Source organism: Mustela erminea, chromosome 5, assembly GCF_009829155.1.
Source record: "Mustela erminea isolate mMusErm1 chromosome 5, mMusErm1.Pri, whole genome shotgun sequence".
In the NCBI taxonomy this organism is placed as follows: Eukaryota; Metazoa; Chordata; class Mammalia; order Carnivora; family Mustelidae; genus Mustela; species Mustela erminea.
Window position 1 is genome coordinate 71,345,354 of NC_045618.1, and position 27,413 is coordinate 71,372,766.

The window sequence follows — 27,413 nt, forward strand, 5'->3', positions numbered from 1 at the left end:
AAAGGCAGAGGCTTTAACCCACTGAGCCACCCAGGTGCCCCCCAAAATTTTTATAGGAAATCAGTTCCGGAGCAAAAAGCAGCTAACAAGATGATGCCAAGTCCTCTATTTCACATTGCCTTAGGTTGGGTTCCTTCTGAAGCAGATCCTGAGAGAAGGATTTGAGGTCAAGTTTAATAGAGAGATGACCCCAGGGAATACCTCTGGGGGGTATAGGTACATGAGACAGGGAGAGGAAAGAGTCCCATATAAGCTGGGTTCACAAACTGGCTTCAGTTGTAACTGGAGCTCAGTCCCACAGATGATCTCTGGGAGGCTGTGTGGAATGTTCCTGAAGCAAAAGGAAACTGGGTATTTATCTACCATTCTACCCATCATTAGGTGAGGGCCCCTCTATTAGCATATGTGGAATAAAGCAGACAGGAAGTTGGGGAAGCAACAGTTTCTGCTACATTGTGGCAAAAAGCCCACATTTATTCTGTACTCTACTAGTTTTAAAAATAAGGATATGCTTTTTTAAAAGTTTATTTATTTATTTTATTTTTAGAGACAAAATGCGAGAGGGAGAGAGTGGGAGGGGGAATCTCAAGCAGACCCCCTGCCCGGTTCAGAGCCCAATATGAGGCTCAGTCTCATGACTCTGACATCATGACCTGAGCTGAAACCAAGAGTTGGATGCTTAACCAACGGAGCCACCCAGGCGCCCCTCCTAATTGAGAGTGTGTAACACAGTATTTACACAGAGACTAAGCTCAGGTTTTCTTTTTCTTGAATAAGCTTTTCACATTATGCTATATCATAAATAAGATTGTGGGAGTGAATGCTTAACATGATATAAAGAACAAGATCATTTTCAAACATTCTTAAAAGTTTCAGAAGCCCTGATTTCTTAATGTGCTAATAACAAATTCTCTATCTGTTAAAGCCCTATATGAAATCCACTAATTGGATTTAAATGCTTTAAAAACAATGAAGCCGCGTTCTTTAGAAATAGTCTCTACTAAGATTTCTTTCTTTGTTCAAAATGCTTTTTCTATACGAATTAATTTGAAATAGAATAACTGTTTTTATGCTACCAAATCCAACTGACCTTCTCAGCAAATAAGCAACAGGCAATGAATATCACTATGTTCATTGTATTGTAACATTATAACTTCAGCCAGGAGGACTTGGTCTTTCATTTGCTCCAACATTCTTAAAAACAAAGCACTGAAACAAAGACTTCTTCCGCACAAGCGATTACAGTGAATTGGGGGTGAAAAGTGTGAATCTCTTCTCTTGTCCACTCATCCCTTTGGCACAGGAACTTCCCTGTGCTTCTTTGGGTCCGGGTAACATGAAGCCGCAGTGGTGAGGCAAGAGTTTGGGCTTACAAGATCAGGAAGAAAGATGCCCAGGAGGTCACTTAGGTAAATGCAGAGGCGGAAACCGGAGCATCAGCAGATCCTTGGGCAGTGTTGTCATTCATGGACTGTAGTCAGATGAACGGGGGTTCAAGCCTGGCTTCACAGCTGACTAGTCATCTGACCTTCAACATGTTACTTTGTCTCTCTCTGCTTCAGTTTCTTCATCTGTAACACTGGGAGGAAATGGGAGCACCTGAAGAGGGTGTGGTGAATAGTGAAAGGGATAGGGCATTTTGGAGCACAAAGCACAGCCCTGGGCACGTCCTAAGCGTCCTAACTCAACCAGGAAGTCTGGGCAGTACACTAGAGGTAGCAGGGCTCAACAAGGAGCTCGGAATGGGTGGTCACCATTGAGCTTGGGCAACCGTTACTTCTTGCAGAGCTCCTGTACTTTGAAAGCTTCTTTTCTCAGGCTCTTCAGAATTCTCTAGACTACCTGGTCCCTTGGTGCAGACACTCTGAGCCCTAGGGACTTCCTCTGCTTTCAGGTGTGGTTGATTTCTTTGAGACAGAACAAGGCTATATCAGTGTCCACGTCCCAAGACAGATCTTTCCTTTCAGATGATGCAGGTAGCAGAACCTTGGTAAGACCAGCGTCTAAATTCTACTGCTATTTCCGATGCGGTCTCAGCCCAGTCACTTACCTCTTTAAACCTTAGTTTCCTTATCCTGCCCACTTGCAGGCCACAGTGCATATAAAGGGCATGGGGAGCAGGTGTTTCAGTGATGCCTAGTTTCCTCTCACCACACCTGAGGAGAAGGTTTACCCCCGGGGAGCTTTACTAGAATGAGTTCTAAGGTTCACATCCAAACCTTGAAATGAGGCCCATGTCACCTCTTCATCTGAGTTTTTACACACCCCCTACCAGACTGGGCAGAAGACTTGTATGACGGCCTACACAAAGTCACACACACGGATGTACTTAACATCATTCATTTAGTGATAGAGTCTTTTCAGTTTGGGAGTATCACCACTCCGATTTAGTTCTTGACCTGAGAATACTCCCCAGTTTGGAAGAACCAGTGCTGACCAGAAATGATGCAGTCTAAGAATTCAAGGCCCCTACCTATCCAGTGAACTGAATCAAAACTTTTCTGTCAGGACATCAGATGGGTGTGTGTGTGTGTGTGTGTGTGTGTGTGTGTGTGTGTAATGGCTCCTTGACACTAGCCTGGTCCTGTCTCATGGAATCATCCCTACCCACTCTCCTCAGCAGCCAACCCCCCCCCACACACACACACCATGCACACAATTATGCACACTACTTCATGAGTGATACTGCCTCACAAGAACTCAACAAGTCCAGGGTTTATGGCTCTAGGCAAGAGTGTAGTCTTTAAAAAGAAATGCAGTGATATTTTATGAGTGTTTCATAGGGATTCTCTGCCCTTTTCCAGGGAAAACAGAAGCCTATTTGGAAGCCATCAGAAAAAATATTGAATGGTTGAAGAAACACAACAAAAAAGGAAATAAAGAAGGTAAGAATTTAGTGTGGTGGTAAACTGCCAATTTTACCCATTTGTCAGGGGTTCTTGTTAAATGAAGTTTCCCACAATCAAACCAGTATAAAAAGACTCCAGGAAGAAGGAATGCCAGTGCAGGAATAGAATCTCCATTTCTCTTATTTTTCATAACAGCCTCTCAAGCATAGGCCTTTTCTTTGACATTTTATTATGAAAAACGTCAAACAAAAGTAGAGAGAATAGTATAATGAATCCCCATGTATCCATCAACTACCTCCAATAATTATCAACACTTTGCCCTTTCCTTGGAGTATTTTTTAAATTTGAAAAATATTTTTAGGTTTTTTTAAAAGATTTTATTTTTTTATTTGACAGAGAGATAGAGATAGCACAAGCAGACAGAGCGGCAGGGAGAGGGAGAAGCAGGTTCTCCACTGAGCAGGGAGCCTGATGAGGGGCTCATCCCAGGACCCTGGGATCATGACCCAAGCCAAAGGCAGATGCTTAACTGACTGAGCCACCCAGGTGCCCCTACTTACATTTTTAGAGGGAGAGGAGGCAAGGGTGGGGCAGAAAGAGGGATAGAGAATCCTAGGCAGGCTCCACACCCAGCGTGGAGTCCAGTGCAGAGCTCAATCCCATGACTCTAAGATCATGACCTGAGCTGAAATCAAGAGTCAAATGCTTAACTGACTGAGTCCCCCAGGTTCCTCTCCTTCGAGTATCTTTTTTTTTTTTTTAAGATTTATTTATTTATTTATTTGACAGAGAGATCACAAGTAGGCAGAGAGGCAGGCGGGTGGGGGGGGGGGGGGGGAAGCTGGCTCCCTGCTGAGCAGAGAGCCCGATTCGGGGCTCAATCCCAGGACCCTGAGATCATGACCTGAGCCGAAGGCAGAGGCTTTAGCCACTGAGCCACCCAGGCGCCCCTCTTATTTTTTTTTAAATATTTTATTTATTATTTATTTGACAGAGAGAGAACACAAGCAGGCAGAGAGGCAGGCAGAGAGAAAGGAAGGGAAGCAGGCTTCCTGCTGAGCAAAGAGCCCGATGCGGGGCTCGATCCCAGGATCCTAGGATCATTCCTTTGAGTATCTTAAACAAAGGTATTTGTGACCACATATTAGATGTACCCTGCAGTCATAAAAGCTGTCAGTCATTTACTTAAAATAAAACACAGAATAAGACTGTTCTGTTCTGAGTACCAGAGAAGTGAAAATGGAAGCTGCAGCCTCCCCCTGTCCTCCCCAGCCCCCCAAGGAGCTCCCAGCATCACTCAAGCTACAGATGGCCCTGCTCAGTGCTATCACAAACAGGTGGAGTGGTGCAAAGGTGGGGAGCCCATCTCTTTACAGGCAGATATAGCACTGGGAGTAAGGTCCACAGGAAAGCCTTTGCTAGAAAGCTAAGGGACGAGAGTTGGAGGCAGAGGCAACACTGGGTGCCAAGACATAAAGAGACAAAAGAGTCATGTGTTCTGGGAACCGGAGCTAACTCAGTTTCCCTGGAACACTGGGTGTCTATGGGATGGTGGGTAGCAGCCAGATCAGGAAGGAGCTTGTGCACCCTGCAAAAGAGGTAAAATTCAGCCAGAAGAGCCTAAATTATGGCTTAATTAGGCTAGGAGCTGATTGAAGAAATAGAACCCTAGAGGACTGGGCAGAAATTGGAGGATCTGGAGCAGAAATGATGGGGCTTACACGGAGGCAAGGCAGCAGAAATAAAGAAGGGAGAAACTTGAGAGCCACGTGAAGAGAGGAGTCCACCACGAGTCCCAGGTACCTGACCAAGCAGTTGCCAAGTGATGCTTTTAAAATGAGATGAAGGACACCTACCTGGGTGGCTCAGTTGGTTAAGCCACTGCCTTCAGCACAGGTCATGATCCCAGGGCTCTGGGATTGAGTCATGCATTGGGCTCCTTGCTCGGCAGGGAGCCTGCTTTTCTCCCGGCCTCTGTCTGCCACTCTGCCTGCTCTCTGACAAATAAATAAATAAATAAATAAATAAATAAATAAAATCTTAAGCATAGATAAATAAATAAATAAAATGAGAGGTATTTTCAAACTTGAATGTGTATTCAGATCTCGTGTGGAGCCCCTCAGGGTCTTAATGCCCAGGCTGCATCTCAGAACCACTAAATCAGACACTCAAGTGGAAGGACAGAAGCATCGGTATATTTTTTTTTTAAGATTTTATTTATTTATTTGACAGAGAGAGATCACAAGTAGGCAAGAGAGGCAGGCAGAGAGAGAGAGAGAGAGGAGGAAGCAGGCTCCCCACTGAGCAGAGAGCCCGATGCGGGACTCGATCCCAGGACCCTGAGATCATGACCTGAGCCGAAGGCAGTGGCTCAACCCACTGAGCCACCCAGGTGCCCCAGCATCGATATTTTTAACCCCCTCTTCCATGATTCCACTGTGTAGACAAGTTTGGGAACCGCTGAGATAGAGCACAATGGGAGAAAGAGATATTTCTTGCTCCTCTTTAGCTTGTGATCTTTTTAAATTGAGTGAGATGGAAACAATTATCAGCTTTTTGCACATATTTCATTTTATTTGGTTCAGAATGGTGTGAATTTCCACTCTGTCAGTTCCATTCAAATTCACATGAACCATATTTTATCAAATCTGTCATTGATTGAAAAATGCACCATTGTTTCATATACCACTAAGGAAGAAAAATTATAATGTGCCATCAGTGACTATGAAGACTTTAAAATAAAAAAATGTTGATCTTAGAATGAGTGTAATACAATAAGTACCAAACACATTTTGAAACCAATATTCATTTTATGGTCCAACAGTTTAGAGTACTTAACGTTCTTTCTTTCACTGATTAACATGAATCAGACCCTGGGCATGACCCGCAACATCCTGCAATTTAATTTTCCACTTCCAGAAATGACCAACCTAGTGAAGCATGGAACCCTAGTGCTTGCATCTCAAAGGACTGTGAGCAAATTGCAGAATGATAGTGTTGAGTTTGGGGCTCCCTTCTGCCTGTAAGCAGTGAGGGCTATCTGCCTTACACCCTCCTAAAGGCAGAAGCAGAAAGCCTTTCTTCCATTGCCTTTGTATGTGCTCCGCTTGACCTAGCTCACCTCGTTAAGCCTATGGGGATCTAGATCTGGGACCTGGGAGTGGCTGCAGCTGTGTGAGCAGCAAGTCCATTTGCTCTAGGAGTTCTGACCTTCCTTAACCTCTGTGGATGCCCTTTGCTGGGCAGGGGTTTGGGTGACCTGCGTCTCCTTCCCAAATCCAGGAAAGGGAGGTCCCTGTGATGAGATACTGAGGAGAAGGAAAAAACTTTATACACCCTTAAAGTCTGTACTTTTAAAAAACAATCACAGCCCTTTTCTCTTTGGAGTGTTAACAACCTTAAAACATTCTTTTTTTTTTTTTAAAGATTTTATTTATTTATTTGACAGAGAGATCACAAGTAGGCAGAGAGGCAGGCAGAGAGAGAGAGAGAGAGGGGGAAGCAGGCTCCCCACTGAGCAGAGAGCCCGACGTGGGACTCGATCCCCGGACCTTGAGATTATGACCTGAGCCGAAGGCAGTGGCTTAACCCACTGAGCCACCCAGACGCCCCTACCTTAAAACATTCTTAAGGTTAACAAGGTGGTTCCTCACTTAGGTGACCTTAACAGGCAGCCAGCAGCCTTTCTTCTGCACCATGCTTGTTTTCCCAGGCACGCATGACAGCTACATCTTAATGATACAGTTTTCCTTTGCATCCATTCAAATCACCTGGACCTCTTCACATCTGCGCTTGGGCTGCCTTTCGTCCCACTAAAGATGTCGACCCTGCAGCGAGCTCGGGAGAGCCGTTATTAATCTGAACCAGCAATCATCAGGAGGGGCCTCTTTGTGCCCTCCGAGTCAGTCAGCAATCCACGGGTGAGGGGTGCACAAAATGTATGTTCAGCTCCATTCTGTTTTGTCCTGACAGCAAGGGAAAGTGAAAAAGAACACCAACAACAGAAACCCCAAGCACTTGCTGAACTTGGGTTCTACACCTGTTCATTACTTCACATTCCGTACTTCAAGGCCATAGATGGCCAAAGCAGGAACTGCAGACAGAATGGGGCTCAGAACCAGCCTCTGCCTGACCTGAGCAAGGCACTTACCTCCTTTGTCCTGTTCTTCATCCCCGAGATGGGGTTACTAACACTTACCTCAGGGAGTCCCTGAGGAGCAAGACAGATGACAGTTGTGAAGTGCCTGGGGCTACAGTGGCCTGGGGCTACAGTGGTCTCTTTAATCTTCGTGGCCAACCCCTAACGGGAACAAACACCTCTTTCCTGGAGGGGAAACAGCTTTTCTCTAAACCTTGGCTCGCTTGATATGATAAACACCTGGCGCTCACAGCAATGTTTTTTTATAGTTTTCCTTTCACAGGAGCTCTGAGCTTTTGTTCCCCACTCTTTCCTTTTTCTTCTCCTTTACAAACTGACAGAAGGCAAGGCTCGGTTCCAGGGGCTGCTATAGCCAAGTTGAATGGCACTGTCCTCAAGGAACACAGCCTCAGGCAACTTGAAATCTGGGGGGGGGGGGGGTCTTCCCAAGTATGCTGGGGTATAAGAAGACCCACACGTCCAGCCCTGAGAGATGTGAGTCATGGATTTTGGTACCACCATAGGATGCACTGCATGTAGCCATGAAAAGAGTTTCTTAAGAATATTGATACTTACTGGGTAAAGGGAAAGTAGCTTGTTAATAAGGTTGTATATATACCATGATCTCAATTCCGGGTTGAGATAGATATATTTGAAAAGCAAGAAAGTAAAACAAAACATCTGTGGTTATTTATGACAGATAAAATTCAGGTGATTTGAATTTTATTTCCATGTTTCCGTATTTTCCATTTTTTTAAACAATAAGCATCAAGGAGGATGTGGTTTTCTTTAAGCCTTCAGAAAAATGCCACAGGCAGCCTCCTTACTTGGGGATCTTTGTTTTTGATGGGTGGTTTTATGGTTTACATAGGTTATTTTGTTTAAGTAGGACAGAAGACCCATAAAGAGGTTTCTCAAAAAAAAAAAAAAAGCTCATACATATAATTTTTTGTTTTGCTCCATGCATATAATTCAGATAATGTAAAAAATCACAGCAATTCTTCATTTGGGGAAAAATAAAAAAAGTGGGTCGTCCCATCAACACTGACTTAACCTGTATAACAATTGCAGAAAACCAAAACACCTGGTTCTGTTTGTAACTCTTACTACCTGTGTGAGCCTGAACAAGGTACTTAAGCTGTAGGATCTTGTTATCCCAATGTGATTCCTAGACTGACAGCATCGACATCGCCCTGGAGCTTATTTAACATGCAGAACCCGGAGTTCCACGTCAGACTTACTAATACAAACCGATAAGAGCCCTGGGTGATTGGTATACACATTAAGTTTGCAAAGCCCTGGTCTATGAGCCTGTTCCCTCCATGGTCAAATGAGGGTGGCACTCCCCACCTGAACACATTGCAAGAGTGATGGACAGCAAATGAGGTAATATCATACACACACACACAGTTTTAAACTCTAAAGACTGAACAAATGCCAAGAGCTGTTATGTTTTCCAATGTGAAAGACAAGGATGGAATGGTAGTTGTGTTGTTGCATTAAAAGCTTCTTAGCTAATGGTAATCATTGTAATGGGAAGTCTCTTTCCTGATCATTGCTCACGATACGCTAACAATATTTTCCAGATTATGACCTTTCAAAGATGAGGGACTTCATCAACCAACAAGCTGATGCTTATGTGGAGAAAGGCATCCTTGATGAAGAAGAAGCCGATGCCATCAAGCGTATCTACAGCAGCCTGTAAAAGTGGCGGAAGATCTGGGAGTCTTTAGACTATCCCAGCAAACGTAGCTTAAAACACTTCTAATTCTGTCATTAAAGATATTTGACCCAAGGATTATTAGAAAGTGATGAAATTGCAGTAGTTAACCTTTTAGAAGTGGTTCAACATAGCTTTCTTGCCATAAAAACTGTCTGAAAAGTAAAGATGTATATAAGCTGCGATTTTGTATATAGAATCCTCATTTCCTTATAGATTTACATTTTATAATCAGAGATATGTGGCTTCGGAAAGGCTGTCATGGACAGAACTTAAAATTGAAGCTTCTTCCCGCTGTGTCACACCCACAAGGACCCCACAGGCAAAGAATTAGGGGATTCTGTTTTCAAGGCATGCTGGGTACCAAAGCACCTCCTAGACTCTGTCTGTTACAAGATGTCATTTCCAGTTCCCTTCTGGAGTTAAAATAAATTAACATTTCCTCCAAGCCTCTCTAGCTTAAAGGATAACTCTGCTTTTTTGACTGTTCCTGCTGGCTCTTTATCAGGCCCAGTGGTGCAAAAAGGAACCTGAAAGATAAGCATAGGGTTTGCTGGACTCATCAACAATTTCTCCCCACTCTTGACATTTCCAGACATCAAGTTTGTTTATTAATAGGGATAACTATGTGCTCTCCAAGGAGAAAAATGAGGTCATAAATACTGCAGAAGCAAAGTAAACATGTCTGCCAGACCTGAGTTATCTAAACTGAATTTAATCCAGGCCACGGTTTCTCAACAGAGAGTAAGAGGGCCAGGCAGTAGGAAAGAAACAGAGAAAACAATCAGTCCCTTCGTGGACCAAAGCTTTTAAACGAGTTTTCCTGGAAGAAAAAGTTAATGAACTTGGGGCCCCTGCAACTCCTCTTCCTCAGCTTCCATCACAAACACAGCTCTGGAAACAACACACAGTGGCCCAGCGTCCTCCTGAAATGGTTGGTAATGGACAATGCTCCCAAGCCAGAGAATCCTTTGGAAATGCATTATTCAGCATAAAGTTATAACATTTTTCTATCTATTTCAGCTTGAAATCTTAAAAATAATATAATCTTTGTGTATTATCTGTCATAACTTCAAACAGCCTTCTGATACTTGTCTTGAATGCTCCTCCTTGGTATCTACTTTTTGGTGAGGGCTGGGGAACTTACAGGGGAAAGTATTAAGAGGTTATTTTTCTCGGGGAGGAAACCACTGCCGCTCCTCCCCATCCTCTCTAGAGTTGTAAAAATAAACAAAACCAAAGCCTGACACCTACAAAAACTAAACTTGGTATGTTCTAGAGAAGTCATTACTCCCTGGTGAGCAGTAAGAGGGAACTAGAAACACCTCTGCCCAAACTATCCTTGCCCAACTCAATGAGTCAGACACTTTTAATGTCATCTTTGATAACATGACCCATCATTCGCCCATGTCCTATAGTCCAAGTAGGCTGCTTGTTCATCAGGACAAAAAAAAAGTCTGGCTACAATTAAAGCATTTTATTCATTCATTTTTCTATAATTTATCTAGATATCTATGCAATCTATTTTAAAATAAGACATTTATGTAGGGAGTTTATTGTAGTTTTCTGACACGCAGACATTCATGAACTCTGAGCAGTAACCAAGACAAAAGAAAAGGGAGCTCATTGGCCTTGTTTCAGAAATGAGGAAACTGGTTCACAAGGACACAGAGCATACTCAAAATCAGATGAGCAAGAAGTGGTTAAAAGTGGGCCTCGAGGCCTCGAACCCGGTTTCTTGTGGCTCAGTCCGCTCCTCCAAGGCAGCACTAGAGTACTCTGGCCCCAGACAGTTCAACTGTGGCCTCAACAAATCCAGAGTTTTTAAATACTTGAAGGAGAGAGATGTCCTCGCCAGAAAGTGCTAAGAGTAGACCTTAGGCAACAAAGAAATACTCAGAAGAAGCTTTTTAAGATTGTGGTCTGAATTTCACATTTCTGCTTATATTCTATCTTTTGGACAGCATTTTTAGATTTATGTCTTTTGGATCACTCTCAAGTTTCAGATCATGTCACGTTAAACAGCATGATAACTTTACATTTTTGAAAGTTCCTGTGCCTCCGAAGGCCTAGACCTTGTCTTACGTGCACAGTGTTTTCCCTTCCTTTATTTTTCTGTTTTCTCCTCTTCCAACTACCCCCCCATAGTCAGGTAGTAGCAAAGCACGATCAAGAGATCACACTATATCAAAGATGGTAACAGCATGAGAAAAAAAAAACCCAACACATCAGGGAGTGTGCATGTTATGAACAAACAAGAAATTCGAGACAGGGGCAGATGACCAGTGTTTCCCATGCGTGCACCTGTTGGTCACCCTCAAGGGCTGGAAATGTGCAGTTCTGGTTCTGGAAGCTCTGCTCCATTGATGCCTAAAGGCACCTGTTTCCTGCTTAGTGGAAGACCTGGAGGAGCAGGACAAGGAAGAGAAAATGAGGGGAGAGTCCTGTTTGCCCCCACAGAAAGCAGATTCCTATGGGGATGCAGGGGAGAGATAAATATAGGGAATTTTTGTGGGAGCTCAGTGATTTCTTTAACCTGGTATCTGAATAAAAACTGAGACCAAAAAGAGTTTAACTCTAAGTAATATTTTGCTTAAGATTTATGGCTGTAACCTATACATACGATAAAAGACAAATTATGTGAATAAAAAGTTAATCCTCAATTCAAATGAACACTGACTATGAAACAATCTATAAAGTGACACAGGGAAATCTAAACTAGAATTCACCAATGTGTCAAGAGCATGGCATTTTAAATTTCTCCTTCTCATTATAGTCTATGTTTATACCATATCTCAAACAAATCAGGAAAAATATTATGAAAATGTAAAGGTTACTAACACCAATGATCGATTTACTTTTACATTACTGAAACATTTTCAAAATTCCAGTTATAATAATAAAAGCATTTAAAACGGAGAAGCTGTCACCATTTCAAAAACAATTTAAAAATCAATTTTATTTTTCCATTTGTTGAAAAAAAACGAAGACTCAAATATGAAAACATAGTTTATTTTCTCATTCAGGCTTTTGTAGTTTATTTTTACAAAATAGCAGACAAAATTTGGTTCTTTATATTAATACAGAATATGTAATGCATATCGAAATATATAGCACTTAAGTTATAAACACATAGCAAAATCAGCATCACTTCAACAGCAACCATGTATGTCACATAATTAGGATTTCTCAGAAGATCAACATTGTTTTCAGCTTGAAGATGTATATAGTCTTTGATGTTTTATGTTAACTAGTATTTACAAAACTAGTCTAAAAACTACCATCACCTACAAAAGTGATGAGCTTTAGGATACAATTTTGCTCTCATGCCGTAATAGGGACTTAGAATTATAGAAAGCCAGAGGGAAATAATCACGTCAGTGCAACTGCAGGAGGTGGACCTACTAAATTGCGATTTAACGATGCACGCTTTCAAATCTTCGGTTGTTGGTTTCCTTATGATCCAGCTATCTCTTAATCCAGGTTAGATGATCACCCCAATCATCTAACTGTGATAGAGGGAAGCTGCATAGGGGCTTTCTTCATCTCTGAAAAAAATACATTCAGTATAAATCAGTGCTTAAAAATGGTATTCAAAAAACTAATATACATACTTATTATATAAGTTAATATCCATTTGCCAAAGAAGGGTATATCAATTTATAATATTTTATATATCAATTTATAATATTTTGCATGTCCTAGAAGTTATATGCGATGCAAATACTCATTAGGATGGACCTTATTATCTGCATTTTATTGGCATCTCCGTTATTGGAATAAAGAAGGGTACTTGTAAAAAATATATATATTTATTCTTATATATTTACATTTTTCTATTCCATTTAAATAAAACATTTTAAATTATACAATGATTATATTTATATTTGTTTATATTTTTTATATTCCACCTTTTCCTCAAAAGGACTCGATGTGTCTACAACAAAAAAGCATACATACGATAAGATGAGTTAGATAGAAACAGACAATCAGGACTAAGGAAAGGAGAACAGTACGAATATATTAACCGTACGAAAACTGTAGTAGCTGAACTGAACATCAGTTTTAGTTGTTAGCTTCCTGGAGCCAGGGTTAAAAAGGAAACACAATAGCTTGTGCCATTCTTGGATTCATAAAGGAAAAAGAAAACCAATTCTGTAGGAGAGAGAAAGATTTGCCCGAGGACCAAATTAAAGAACAAGAAAACAGCTCACATGAAAAACACCCAGTAACAAATAATGGACAATGTCTTTGACAAATTACATTAGGATCAGTATTTCACAAGGAGCTGCCCTTCCCAGGGCGGTCCTTCCTTTGATGGGATAAACTAGATGTTTCTGCTTGGCTGCTATCCTGAATTGCTTGCTGGATAGATACGCTACTAAAGCAAAGAAGCAAACTTTTTATAATAAATAACAGGGACAAAAGCAAGTATACTGCAACAGATAATGCCCTATGCAGAATGCAGGAGCTCTTTATACACCTCACATATTGAAAATCACTTTCTAGAATTAAAATAGTTTTTTAAATTTTTTTTAAAGATTTCATTTATTTATTTGACAGAGAAAGAGAGAGAGAGAGAGAGCAAGCACAAGCAGGTGAAGTGGCAGGCAGAGGGAGAGGGAGAAGCAGGCTCCCCAACGAGCAGGGAGCCTTATGCAGGACTCCATCCCATGACCCGGGATCATGAACTGAGCTGAAGGCAGACGCTTGACTGACTGAGCCACCCAGTTACCCCTGAAATATAGTTTTTAAAGCAAAAGGAAAAAAAGGAAAGAGAAGAGCAAAGAGAGAAAACAAAACACAACAAAACTTAGCCAAGCAAGGACATCGTTAAGAGTAATGTATTCAACCTCTGACATTTTACCAGCATATTTTTACCTGCTCTCTTCTTTTAGTTTCTTGGCTGCCTGTTTTGACAACTTAATCTGCAAGTCTAGTCTCTGCAGGAAATCTCTAGCTGACACTTCTTCAGGCTGTACAGGCTGAACATCGGATTCTTGAGGACTGGGAGGAGAAAGGTCTTCCCCAGCTGCCATGGGCTCTTCTTCATGAGAAAAACTGCTACCAACAGTTTCACTTTCTGGAGAATCTATTGAGTTAAGTCCATTAAACAACAAAGGCTTCTCTGATATAACTGGGATGTTCAAAGTTTTCTTCAGAAATATACAATCATTGGTAAACAGTTTATTTGCCCTTTTAATCTGCTCCATCTAAAATATAAAAAAGGAAACACAGAGTTAGATATAAGTAAATCCATTAGTAGGGTTTATTACATAAACAGAACTAAAACTATCCAGGTTTAGAATATGTGCAATGCTTTCTCTGGATTTGAGTGTCTTGATTTGGGTTTAGTCATTTCCCCAGGTACTCCTGGTTATTTCAAGAGTAGTCAGGAAATTGTTTCCCACTCTTAAAAAGGAAAGACTCATTTTCCCCCCACTATAATATTTTCCCTGTAAGGCAGCTTTTACCTTAAATCCCTAAAGTTAAAGAATGTGGAACTTTAAGCTCATCTAATAATTTCTATTCGTGTTTTAACATTTCTGGGATTTGATTTTTTTTAAAAAACGAATACTATTCTTTTACTTATGGAGTGCTTCTGGGGTCTCTGGAATTGTGTCTGGTAAATATAACGGAAACAGGAGCTGGTACAGGGATAAATACGAGCATTTGCAAGAATGGTGTGGACTGGGGTTGCGGGCATTAAGAAAGGCCTCACAGAGAAGGAGGGGTTCTGATTTTGATTCTTTCGACTTTAGATGGGCCTTAAAGAACAGGTAGAAGTGGTACAGGTAAGGAAAGGAAGTGGGGAGTGCATTACACACACTATGTCCTATTTCCACCCAAGGAGCAGGCATTTGAAGATCCACTTTACAAATAAAAGAAAAAAAGTCAGAGAGACTACGGACCATGGAACGGTCATACATTGGCAGACGAAGAAGCTAGAATTTAATGGTTATCACCCCACCCTCCGCCTCACCAAACTCTTTCCTAGCCTGCGGATGCCTCCCGCAGACCTCAGCGACGGGGATGGGAGGCGGGGGTGGGAAGGGAGAATGGAATCGACACAGGGTCTCCTGTAACCTCCCCAACAGTTTTGCCATCCAGACACTGTCATCTCCTTTTTGCAAATGAAGCAATGGAGACTCCAGAGGGGTGAGTGGCATGCCCAAGTCCACAGCGCTGCGAGTCCGCTGCAGAACCTGGGGCCTGCCGACCTCCAGGCTTCCAGCCCAATACTGTCCTGCGCTGGGCTCTGCACGGGCCCCGCACCCACTCAGTCTCTGCACAGCTCCGTCCGGTGAGGCAGGGAACCAAGACGGTTTGGAAAGATTGCTGAGTTGAGCGCGCAGGCTTGGGAACCTGACAGACCTGGTTTCAAACCCCAGCTCCACCGACACCAACCACCTCCACGTGTGTCAAGTAGGTGTCGTCCACCCTTCACAGGGGTGTGTACACACACGCGCACAGAGGAGAAGGAGAGGTAGGTAGGTAAGCAGGCAGACAGACACAGAGACAGACAGGATGTCTATGAGAGAAAGAACACTGAGCCGAGCCGCTGGCAGCTGGTGATACTACTCTCTATTTTCCAGTGAAGAAGTTAAGGCACACAACAGATGACTGATTTGACCAAGTGCCTAAGGCTCTTGAAATGTGTGAGCTGGAGGGGCACCTGGGGGGCTCAGTTGGTTAAGAGTCTTTTGGCTCAGGTTGGAATCTCAGGGTCCTAGAATGGAGCGCCATGGTGGGCTCCCAACTCAGCAGAAAACCTGCTTCTCCTTGGCTCTCAGCCCTTCTCCCCTCATGCTCCTGTGCCCTCTCTCTCTCTTTCTCAAATAAATAAAATCTTAAAAAAAAAAAAATAAATGTGTGATTTGGGATTTCTTTTTTTTTTTTTAAGAGATCACAAGTAGGCAGAGAGGCAGGCAGACAGAGAGAGGGGGAAGCAGGCTCCCTGCTGAGCAGAAAGCCCAATAAGGGGCTCGATCTCAGGACCCTGAGATCATGACCTGAGCCGAAGGCAGAGGCTATAGCCACCCAGGCTCCTCATGAGCTAGGATTTCTGTTGGACTCTGAATTCCCTACAACAGCAGGATAAAAGTACATGACTAATGGGACCAAATTATGGGATCCTTTAATGCCAAATTGTGAGTGAAAAAATTAGATTCTACATCAAAGAGCCTGAAAAACAAGAGTCGATCACTAAATGAACCCTATATCTCCTGATTTCTTACTATAAGCTGAATCTACACAAATGGTACACATAAAACTTTTTTTTTCTTTTAAAGATATTACATTAAAGTATATTTTTGTGTGAAGTGCGGTAGTCTTTTGTGTTCTAGCTTCTGATTAAAGGAGAGAAGGTAAGGGTGAAGAAGAAAGGCATGAATAGGCTAGTGCATTTAGGAGACAAAATTAAAATCTGAAAATCCTAAGTATCTCTGGTCTGGTCAGGCTTTTATTTAAGAGATGTAAATAACTTGAATACCTTATCATAGCAGGTTCAGGTGTATTCTACTCTGCCTTTAATACCCCTTATTTCTTTTTTAAATTTTATTTTAGTTTGTTTTTTTTTTTTTAACCAGCTAGCATCTACCTCCTCCATCTTAGTATGTAGGCTTCCAAAGGCACCGAACAACTCCCCCCCACACACACTCCAAGGGGAGCATATGACTCATTCTTGCCCTTTGGAGCGTCACAATGTCCTGGCTTTCATGATAGGTCACAGGCCCACAATTCAAAGACAGAGGCAGACTTTTGCTGGGTCTGGGAGGGGGGGAGGGGGTTTCTGTATTTTTTCGGCTGGAAAGAGCTGCCATCCTTCCACCTCACGGAACCTGAGGCCATCTGGAAGGCGAGCAATCAATCCTCTGAAGCGAAGCCTAAAGCCAGAAATCCCTAGGGCCTTTCAGTTCCATGACCCAATAAACACCATTTTTTGTTTTTTGTTTTTTGCTTAAGCTAAACTGAGTTAGGTCTTCTGTCACTTGTAAGTCAAATAACCTTCCTTGATACAGTGCCCTTTGAAATGCTTATTGGCAGGGGCCTATAATTTTCTGACAATAATGATGGGGGACAGAAACTGACAGGAACACCAGATCTGAGTGCTGAGGCAGGGCGGAGAATATCAGCATAAACTGTGAATTCCTTCAGGACAAGCACTTTTATTTCTATATCTTCCCTGGTGGTAACAAAGACCTGGTACACAGTAAGTACTTAGGGTAGAAGGATGGAAAGATGGATGGATGAATTAATTAAAACAGGTCAGAGGAGGGACACCTAAGTGGCTCGGTCATTGGGCATCTGTCTTTGGCTCAGGTCATGATCCCAGGGTCCTGGGATCAAGCCCTGTATTGGGCTCCCTGCCCAGCCAGAAGCCTGCTTCTCCCTCTCCCATTGCCCCTGCTTGTGCTCTCTCTCTCGCTGTGTCTCTCTGTCAAATAAATAAAATCTTAAAAACAAAACAAAACAAAACAAACAACAACAACAAAAACAGGTCAGAGGAATATGTATAAAGCTGGTTAAGTGTCTGCCTTGGGCTCAGATCATGATCCTAAGGTCCTAGGATCAAGGCTCCCTGTTCAGTGGGAAGTGTGATCTCCTCTGCCTCTCCCCCTGGCTTGTGCTCTCACTCTCTAATAAATAAGTAAATAAATAAAAAAAAAAAAAAAAAAAAAAAAAAAAAGATGAACTCAGGGAAGTAACCAGAAAGGGACCGTGAGTCATCAGTTGTGTTAGTGACTCTCCCTTTCAACCCATCCCCCCACCCAATCCATCCCCAGCTCTTCTTGAGCCTGTTCTGAACCCGAGAGGCTGACCTCTTAAAAACTGCTTTACCTAAGCCTCCTTGTCCTTGGAATTCCAGTGGATGTTCCAAAGGAAGTCATCAGCAGAAAGATACAGCACCATGACTCCAGGGGCTGCACTCTTCTATAGCAGAGTTGCTGTCCGGTAACCATTCCCTCGTCCAAGGCTCCAGCCCTCCTCGTGTGGGAAACACCATGTCTTCTTCTTGCCCTTCAAGCCTTGGGGTAATGTCTTCCTGCTGTTGCTAGTCTCAGGTGCTTCACCATCCCTTGTTGGTTCCCTCAACCCTGCTCATACTTCTGTAAATGTTCCTTCAGGAAATTCTCTTCGCCCACACCCCCCATGCCCACTATCTGTTTCCTGTCAGAACCCTGACCCATACATTTATCATTCAAAACAAGACAGCAGCCCACCCAGCTAGGTGAAGAGCCAATGACAGGGACCACAAGACGAGGCGATTGAGTCAACAGCTGGGTGTGGTCAAGGAGCACAGGGAATGAAGGGCAGGATTCCCTAGTTCTTGTGATCGACCCGTTGTTTCACCCATAGAACTGCCTCTTTAGCCTACGAGCTTCCTGAAGTCAGAGACTACACCGTCTCCACCTCGGTGTCATCAGCAAGCATTTAAGGTGTACATTCACCCTATAGACTAGACGGGATATCCAGACATAGCATCAACGTGGGGACCAACCTAAGGACTGGAAGATCTGAGTTTGAAGATGAAATGAGCCTAATACAAGGTAGTTTGAAACAAGGGCTCCAGGGCCATACTTCTGGGTTCAAATCCTGGCTTTGCCACTTTCTAATCATTCACAATTCTGTTTTATTTCCTGTAAAGTAAGGATAATAGTACCTTCCACACAATATGATCATTATCAGGGTTACACAAATTAACTCATGTATTTAAGATAATAGGATAATGCACAGTCCCCAGGAAACCCTCCAAAACGATAATGATAATAGCTGCTATCTTGTTATTAAATTTGCTTAAAAGTGAGAAAATAACAAGTAAGGGCAGATTCTAACATGTATTTAGCAAATGAGAAGGAAGGAGGTAGGAATTTCTCACAATAAAAAATATTTCTCCTACAATGTAAGAAAATATAAAAAAAAATTTCACCAAACCAAGCCCAGATAATTAGCCTCATATGTTGTCACTGCCCTGAGGTGTGTGAGCTCTATATTGTTTCCCATCCCCACAAGGGTGATAAATTTGATCTTAACTTATTCTCCTTTACAAGTGGTGGCTTGAACCTACAGAACAGGCTGCAAACTCTGGACTTATAGTAAAGTTAAGGAATAAATCAGTCATGCAAAAAAGCCAGGTGCCGGGGGTCGGGGAGCAGCATTCCAGTGAGAGAGAGCAGATGCAAGACGCCAGCACAGGGAGAAAAAAAAAATAGTGTGGCTGAAGTATATAGGGAGTAATGAACAAAACTCTAGACCACATAGGGCCTTGGATGCCAAGGTAAAAAAGAAAAAAAAAGGTTTTATTTATTTATTTCTTTTTTAGGATTTTATTTATTTATTTTAGAAAGCTGGATGGGGAGGGGAGAGAGAGAAAGCGAGAGAGAGATGCATGAGGGTGGGGAGGGGCAGAGGGAGAAAAATCCAAAGCAGACTTCCTGCTGAGCTCGGAGCATGACTCTGGGCACAATCCCAGGACCCCAAGATTATGACCTGAGCTGAAATCAAGAGTCAGACACCCAACAATCCAAGCCACCCAGGAGTCCCCAAAATTGGTTTTTATTTCAAATGTGATGAGAAGCCACTGGAGGGTGAAAAAAGGGAGCAACACAATCTGATTACAGTTACAGATCATTCTGGCAGCTTTGTGGAAAATAGATCAGCAAGAAAGAGGCACTAGTGGAAACAGGAAGCCTAGTCATGGAGAAAACCTCACCAGCACAGATAAGAGACGAGATAATCCCAAACAGTGAAATGATGTTTTAGGAAAGTTTTACACTTTTATCTGAACATAAATGGGTCTAATGCTCTGGCAATGCCACCTCACATAAAGCTAAGAAAAGTCATGATCCAACCCAAGCAAAGAGCTGGAAAACTCTAAATTCCCCACCTGCCCTCTGTTCAACACTTCCTAATACTCAATTTTTATTTTATTACTTATTTATTTACACAAGGACAGAAGTAGTTCAGATGCTGTCCTGTGAACGTTTGAAATTCCTCTGAACTTTTGTCTCCTAGATTTAGAACTAGAAACCTGGTGTTGAAAGATCCTGTTAAAAGTTCAAATTTTTCAGGTCAACCGGGTGATTTAGTAGGTTAAGCATATGATTCTTGGTTTTGGCTCAGGTCATGATCTCAGGGTCGTGAGATTGAGCCCTATGTGGGGCTCTGTGCTGGGCGCTGTGGAGCTTGCTTCAGATTCTCTCTCTCCTTCTCCCTCCGCCCCTCCCCACTTCTCTCTTTCTCTTTCTCTCTCTCAGGAAAAAAAAAACTAAAAATGTTCAATACAAGGAGGCGGTGTCTAGCAGAGTTCTTCCATAAATGAATGAGCTTCCTGGAGAAATAAAGAGGCAGTCTCATTAAATCTCATCCAGTGCACACACACACTTGTCAGGAGCTACAGAAATAACTTAAACACTGAGGCTCTGGAACGACTCTTAACCCTGGAAGTCCACCGTTCCCGAGGCTCAGTGATTACGTGAATGGTCAATGTCCCAGTGTGTTCTAATTCTAGCACGCTTAACTGCCATTGTTACAGAAGGCCATCAAGTTTTGTTGTTAAAAACACACACAAAGGGCGCCTGGGTGGCTCAGTGTGTTAAGCCACTGCCTTCGGCTCAGGTCATGATCTCAGGGTCCTGGGATCAAAGCCCACATCGGGCTCTCTGCTCATGGGGGAGCCTGCTTCCTCCTCTCTCTCTCTACCTGCCTCTCTGCCGACTTGTGATCTCTGTCAAATAAATTTTAAAAATCTTTAAAAAAAAGTCTCTCTCAATCAGGATTGAATAACATGATTCAGTCAAATTGGTCCTCAAGAAACAGATTACAGAATAATGAAGAGCTAACAAGATGGCCACAAGATCAACCATCATGACATTGGGTAGAACGAGCACCACTGATAAGTTAAAAACAACTTCTTTACAATGATTCCCCCGTAAATACATTTTGTGAAGGTGAACTTAGTCTGGAGGGAACTCACAAAACTTCCCCCTACAAAAGTATCTCAACAGGAGCTGCGGGGCACAGCCAGGAACCTTCCACAAAGGCTACTCTGTTCAGCCTCATCAAGCCACTAGCCTAACAGTGAAAACAGCGTTCAGAATTTCTGTTTCTACCTCTCTACTCCTTAAGAAAGACAAACCTTTCCAACATTTCAGGATACATAATAACTAACACTTACCCAGCACTGTGTGGCTCCCAGAATATAGTCATACATACATACAACTTTCATTTGATTATTATTTTACAGAAAACTAAAGACTTACATATGAAAGTACTCTCTCAAGGTCCTTTTCCAGGAAGTGCTAGATTCGCCAGTCGCGCCACTGTCTTACTCTCACTCTTCAGTCCTAGGTGTTGGTGGCAATCGGGTTCCTTCAATGCCATGTGCTAACAGGGATAAGGATTTACTTCTTTCCCACACTATCTCAGAAGAAATAGGAGATTCCATTTATATGAAATGCCCAGAAAAGGCAAATCTATAGATTAGAATGTATATTTGGGGGCTGCCTGGGGCTAGAGAAGGAAACAGAAGGAAGGTCAGCGGCACAGGGATGTTTTCAGAGCAACGGCACTGCTCTAAAGCTGGACTGTGGTGATGACTGCACAACTCTGTAACTCACTGAAAGTCCTTGAATTGTACACTTAGAATGGGTGAATGTTGTGGTATGTAAATTATATGTCAGTGAAACTGTTTTTTGGGTTTTCTTTTAAGATTTTATTTCTTTTAAGATTAATTTATAAATAAGTAAATAAGTCTGAGAAGCAGACTCCCTGCTGAGCAGGGATTTGGACATGGGGCTCCATCCTAGGACCCTGAGATCATAAGCTGAGTGGAAGGCAGAGGCTTAACTGACTGAGCCACACAGGCACCCCAAAATTGTTTTATAAAAAAGAAAACATGAGGATTCTTGGGATTCTCCCTCTGTCCCACCCCACGAAAAATAAAATAAAATAATAAAAAAGAATACGTGAGAATCTATTAAATCCCAAGCTACTAAAGGCCATTTTACCATACTTCTCATTACATGTTGCACTATTAATTTATGGTTCTCTTGCCTTTGATCAGCAAGGATCAACAATTTCTATCAGCAGTAGGGCCTAAAGGTATGAACACAAAAGATGTACATATACTTACATTTCTAATTCACAACCTTGTCCCTAAATGACAATCATTTCACCTTGTCTAAGCAAGGTGACTTCTGTTCAGGGAAGTATGAAGAAGCAACTAGGTTTAGCAGCTCACTGGAAGAAAGTGAGAAGACTCTGGGAATAAAACCGGACAGTAAGTAATTGAGGGCACGGGAAGCAAGGTGGCCTCTGGAGAGGGGAGAGGATAGGCAAGCTGCCAGGAGGAAGCAAAGAGACAATGAAAAAGTTAATGCAAATAATAGGTCTCCTCACTGCCTCCTGCTCACTTTTGTTTGTATGCTGTTCTCTAGTTGTTTTTTCAGGGTTTCCAAACAAAAAGTTCACAGTGGCTGCCTGGAGCCATGAGCTTCCTCCCAAAGTTTGCATCCAACTGAGAGGAGCTAGGATCACCACAAACATCACAGCTAAATCTAGAACACTGGGTTAGGGCAAGGACCTTAAGTCTCAGGAGAGATAGGCACAGCCAGGGAAATTCCAGCCCAAGCAAATTCAAGTCTGAGATCTACATCGTATTTAGTAGTTTCTCACCTTAGCCCAAATAGTTTCAGTTTCCCAGACCACTTCCTCAAATGCCTCTTTGGTAGAGATGCTCAAAAGTAAACCTATGCTTATTTCAATGTCAAGATTCTCCGCCAGTAGAAGGGGAGAAAACCAGCACCAATCTTGCTGTAGGCTTGAGAGCCAGCCTCAAATCACACTTTGCAAATCCAGTCACTCAACCCCTACATGGGCTCTGTCTTTCAAGGTCTGCTCAACTCCAGGGCCCAGCGACTTCACTCCAGGCAGGCCAGCGGATAAGGTCCATACATATGGGAAGGGCCTGCGTGTGCCAGACTCGGGCTAGGCACGGAATGTACAGAGACGAGTTAGACAAGCAACCTGGCTTCTCGAGTAGCTACAGGCTAGTGGAAATCAGCAGTAGACAAAACTCATCATTAATAACAGGAGAAAAGCATGTATCATCCTGTAATCCCTGCATGTAGCACAAGGACTCAAACAAACCAGGCTCAATAAAAACAAGTAAAAAAAAATAATAATAAATGCTAGTTATTAATAACTAAAATGACTTTAAAAGGGATATGGGAAAGGTCCTTTAGATATTTTCTAAGGCACTGGCCAAACAACCTCGGTCCATCAGCCATCAGGCCTGGCCAGGCTCTCCAACATCGGCATTCTTCTTTCCTACAGAGAAGCCTTCTGGATGCCTGGGCCCATCTCTACAGCAGAAATACTCAAATGAAATAGTAAACAATAAGCAGAAAATATGTAGTCTATATATAGTATCAACAAATCATCCAGAATCCAACCCCTTCCCACCACTTCCTTTTCCGCTGCTTTGGTCCAGGTTGCCATCCTCTCTCCTGCGTTATTATAAAGCCTTTATCCTCTCTGGTCTCCCTGCCTTGGCACTCCCTGGGCTACAGTCTGTTCTCAAAGCAGCAGCCAGAGTGATCCTCTTAATGCATAAATCAGATCATGTCATTCTTCTGTTCAAATTCCTCCACTTTCCAACTCACTCAGAGAAAGAGCCAAAGTTCTTACAATGGCCTTCATAGCCCAAAGTGATCTGGTTCAAATATACCCTATTGCATTATAAACACCAAGTACACTATTTCTGGAACTTGCCAATTATGCTCCCACCTCAGGGCCTTTGTATCACTTGCTATTACTCCTGCCTGGAATGTTCTTCACAGATATCTGCACACCCCCCACCCCCTTGCCTCCTTCTCCATGAGGTCTTTGTGGTCACACCATTTTAAATTACAGCCACCTCCACTAGCCCTCCTTCTCTCCTTTCCCTGCTTTACTTTCTTTCATTTTGCTTATCAATACCTGACCTATAGGGGTGCCTGGGTGGCTCAGTGCGTTAAGCCTCTGCTTTCGGCTCAGGTCATGATCTCAGGGTCCTGGGATCAAGCCCCACATTGGGCTCTCTGCTCAGCAGCGAGTCTGCTTCCCCTTCTCTCTCCGCCTGCCTCTCTACCTACCTGTGATCTTTTTCTCTGTCAAATAAATAAATAAAATCTTAAAAAATATATATATTGACCTATAACATATTTTGTTTGTTTACTTACTGTCTCCACTAAGATATAAGTTCCATGAGGGCATGGATTTCTATTTATTCACTAATGTATCACCAAAAAGATAGAAGGTGGGAAAAAAAGGAAAATAAGATGAATGATAAATACTGTTGGGAAGACAAGGCAGGGAGGGGGAAAGGGGGTATGGAGGAGGGCTGTAATTTGACAGAGAGTAGTCAGGAAGGCCTCATGGAGGAGACATACAAACAAGAACTTGAAGGCAGTGAGGCAGCAAGTCACACAGCCAAGATCAGCTACATAATTTGCAGGGCCCAGTGAAAAGTGCAAATGTGGGGCCCTTGTTCAGAAAGTATTAAAAATTTCAAGATGGTGGGGCACCTGGCTGGCTTAGTCAGTTAAGCGTCCGCCTTTGGCTCAGGTCATGATCTCTGGGTCCTTGGGACTGAGCCCTTTAAACAATAATTTAAATATGCTTGTGACTTCGGCAGTCAATATTAGAAACTTAACTAATTTAACTTCTTTCTGTTTGATCAGGGAAAGAAAAAAACTTCTCTCCCTTTTTAGGTCCCACGTAAAATCTCAATTTACCATGAGTAAATCGAATTAATAATTGCCTCCATTAATTAAAGCACTAATGTCACTTCACTGTTACAGTAATAATTATCACTTCCACTGTTTCCACATAATCAGTGGAAGAGTCTCTAAAAATTTCATCAACTATAGTTCAGGACCTATAGTAAATGATATACATGTAATAAACCAGTGGTTCTCAATGAAGAGGGAGTTTCTTCCTAGGGAACATTTGGCAATCTCTCAATGGGGGTTGGGGGTTCTACTGGCATCTAACAGGCAGAGGTCAGAGATGCTATTAAACATCCTATCAATGCACAGCACAACTCCCACAACAAAGAATCTGTAAATATGTATGTAAGGCCCATAATATCAATAGTGCTGCAGTTGAGACTGTGGCCATACATTATAGTTCCCAATTATACCTGAGCTTAACATCTTAAAATCAAGTCTTTTTGAAAGTAGTGAAAAATCTAGTTTACACCCTAACTATAAAGGGTGACTCTTAACTATAAGGATCTACAGTGAGCAAAAACATGATTAGAAAGCATCTGATCAAAAGTAGAGAGCAGCTCTGAGCAGATGTTTAGGAGCTCTAAGCCACTCAGGTGCAGTCAAGTAGGGCACTGGCCTGGAGAGACTGCTGTGGGTAGGGACCAGGGAAATAACACTACTCTAGAGATCATGGGATCCTGGTACAGTCACCCTGGCCCAGTAGGTATGACATACAGAAACCATACAGAAGAGACCTTCCTTTTTCAACAACCAAGATGCTAAGAGAGCTCTTGATAAGACTAGGATAGAAACAAGGGTGGAAATCAGAAGTAGTATCTAGAAAAAAGCAAATGCTTTATCACTGTGCTAACTCAAGCTGTTCTCGGTGAAAAAACATACTCAGATAATATCCTTACCTCTCACCCCTCTTCCCATCTGTAAAAAAGTTAATTACACCTACCTCCAAGGCTCATTAGGAAAACCAAATTGAATAAAAACAAGATGGAACAGGACAAATGTAATGCCTGGCACACAGCAGGCATTCAGCAAAAGGTAGTTACTGATAAGCCCCAACTCTGCTTTCCTCTGGCCCTCACCCAATCCAGGTCTTATTGATGTACATAACAATGGCAGTTCTAATACACGTTTAGAAACTCCCAGGCAGATGGAAAGGGACTATCCATAGCATGATAATATCAGTATATGCCTGCACAGCAAGATCCCTGGTCTCAAAATGTTTAAATAAGACCTGCCAGGTAAACATACAGTACCAACCTGAAGGTGCAGAATAAATTAGTCTCTGTCATTCTGTGAAGGGCCAGAAAGAGTTTCACTTTAAGAGAAAGATACAGATAAGATCGCCTTACTTCCCATCAGTGTCTAAAGTGTTTCAGGAAAGAACACTGAAAACTGATACAGAACTCAAATGTAAAAAGGCCATCACATGGCTCAGAGTTAATTATAAGTAATTTTAATGAGACAATATGCTCCCTCTGGTTTCCATGTTCTTCCCAGAGGTGTAATGCAATATACCTAGGACACACACACTTATAAATTTATAATAAACACAGCTCTCCAGCTCACCTAGACCCCAGTTCTGGGCTGCTGCTTGGCGACAGGTGTCACATTCACAGTTGCCCGTGAGCCCAGGGGTGTAATTTCACTTCTAAATAAAGCAGCATCATCGATAAAACCAGAACCATCCTGCGGAAACAACTGTACCACCCCTGACTCATCGCCGCGCTTGTTTACAGACAAAACAAAATTCCCTGCCCGAGTCCACACCTCAGCTAGGCTCTGAGTAAATATGCACTACGGCAGTGTGATCTGGACTGAAACTCAGGTGAACATGGCTCCCTGGTCGGCTCTGGTCGGCCTCGCCGAGTCCGGGCAGGACGCCGGGAACTCGATGCACTTACCTGGGGAGGGAGCTTGGGCGGCCTGCCCATCTGGCCGCAGAACCATCTTCGGTGACCGCGGCTGCGGCCCTCAGTGCGCCGTGGGCGAGCACCAGGGGACGGCTAGCCGCCCGCGCGACCCCCGGGCACCCGGCCCCTCCCCGAGCCCCCGCCCCGGAGCCCCCGCCCCGAGCCCCCGCCCGGCCTCCGCCCCGCCGCCGCGGCGCGCCCTGCTCACCGTGACTCCGTACTTGAGCGCGATGCCCTGCAGCGTATCGCCGGCGCGGACCCGGTGCTCCACATGGCGCTCGATGACGCCGGCGCCCAGCGGCGCCCGCACGCTGGCCGTGCTGCCGTACGAGCGGGTCTTGGTGCGGGCCAGACTCAGCGACAGCTCGGCCTCCTCGGACTCGGAGCCCGAGCGCGAGCGCGAGCGCGGCGGCGGCGAGGGGGCCGAGGCCCGGGGCGCCCGGGGGCCGCCTTCCCGCAGGGACAGCGCGGGCGACGAATCCGCCATAGGTCCCGCGGAGGCCGCCAGGTCGCGAAGCTCGCCAAGGGGGCGGCGCCTCGTGCGCCGCCGCCTCTTCTTCCTCCTCAGAGGGGCTGCGGCGGGCCGTTTCGCGGGGGCGGCGGGCTGGAGGCCGCGACGGGGAGCTGCGGGCCGGGCATGGCGGGCGCCCCCCTCCTGCGCGTCCCGCCTTCCCCCGGCGCACCTGCAAGCGGAAGAGCGAGACGAGATCCCGCAGCCGCCGGGCCGAGCGCCGCGGCCCCACCCTGCTCGCCGGTGCGGGGCCCTGCGGTGCGGGGAAGCGGGGCGCGCTACCGCCCGCGGCCGCGGGGGCTAAGGGGGGCCCACCCTCAGGCGTCCTCGGCGCAGCGGAACCCTGCGGCACGCCCGCAGATGCTAGTGAGAGCCCTGCCCCCACCAGGGCGAAACACGAGAGCTTCGCTCTGCTTCCTTTATCGATCCCCCAGCAGGCGCCCGCTTTCTCAGACCTCCAAGCTCTCCCACGAAGGGTACTTCCCTCCCCCCACCCGACTACCCTGATGACC

General features: G+C 43.9%; 2 protein-coding genes across 8 annotated transcripts in view; one reads left to right on the forward strand and one right to left on the reverse strand.

Moving 5' to 3' along the window:
* SCG3 (secretogranin III) overlaps positions 1–8,889 on the forward strand; it is a 35,683-nt gene extending 26,794 nt beyond the window's left edge. The window contains exons 12-13 of the mRNA XM_032343729.1: positions 2,805–2,885; positions 8,574–8,889. Coding sequence (XP_032199620.1) covers positions 2,805–2,885; positions 8,574–8,692 — 200 coding nt within the window. The 3' untranslated portion in view covers positions 8,693–8,889. The remainder of the gene's footprint in view (positions 1–2,804; positions 2,886–8,573) is intronic.
* A 2,814-nt stretch (positions 8,890–11,703) lies between these two features.
* The window catches only part of LYSMD2 (LysM domain containing 2), a 36,410-nt gene continuing 20,700 nt past the window's right edge, over positions 11,704–27,413 (reverse strand). Inside the window, exons 1-4 of one of the 7 annotated variants that reach the window (XM_032343733.1) lie at positions 27,217–27,365; positions 26,599–27,073; positions 13,589–13,920; positions 11,704–12,255 (exon numbers count right to left, since the gene is read on the reverse strand). In XM_032343733.1, coding sequence (XP_032199624.1) covers positions 12,213–12,255; positions 13,589–13,920; positions 26,599–26,877 — 654 coding nt within the window. In that variant the 5' untranslated portion in view covers positions 26,878–27,073; positions 27,217–27,365 and the 3' untranslated portion in view covers positions 11,704–12,212. Of the gene's footprint in view, positions 12,256–13,588; positions 13,921–14,300; positions 15,425–17,548; positions 19,016–20,970; positions 21,416–26,381; positions 26,537–26,598; positions 27,074–27,216; positions 27,366–27,413 lie in introns of those variants that run through there. The other 6 variants (XM_032343734.1, XM_032343737.1, XM_032343738.1 and 3 more) reach the window with 6 other exon arrangements.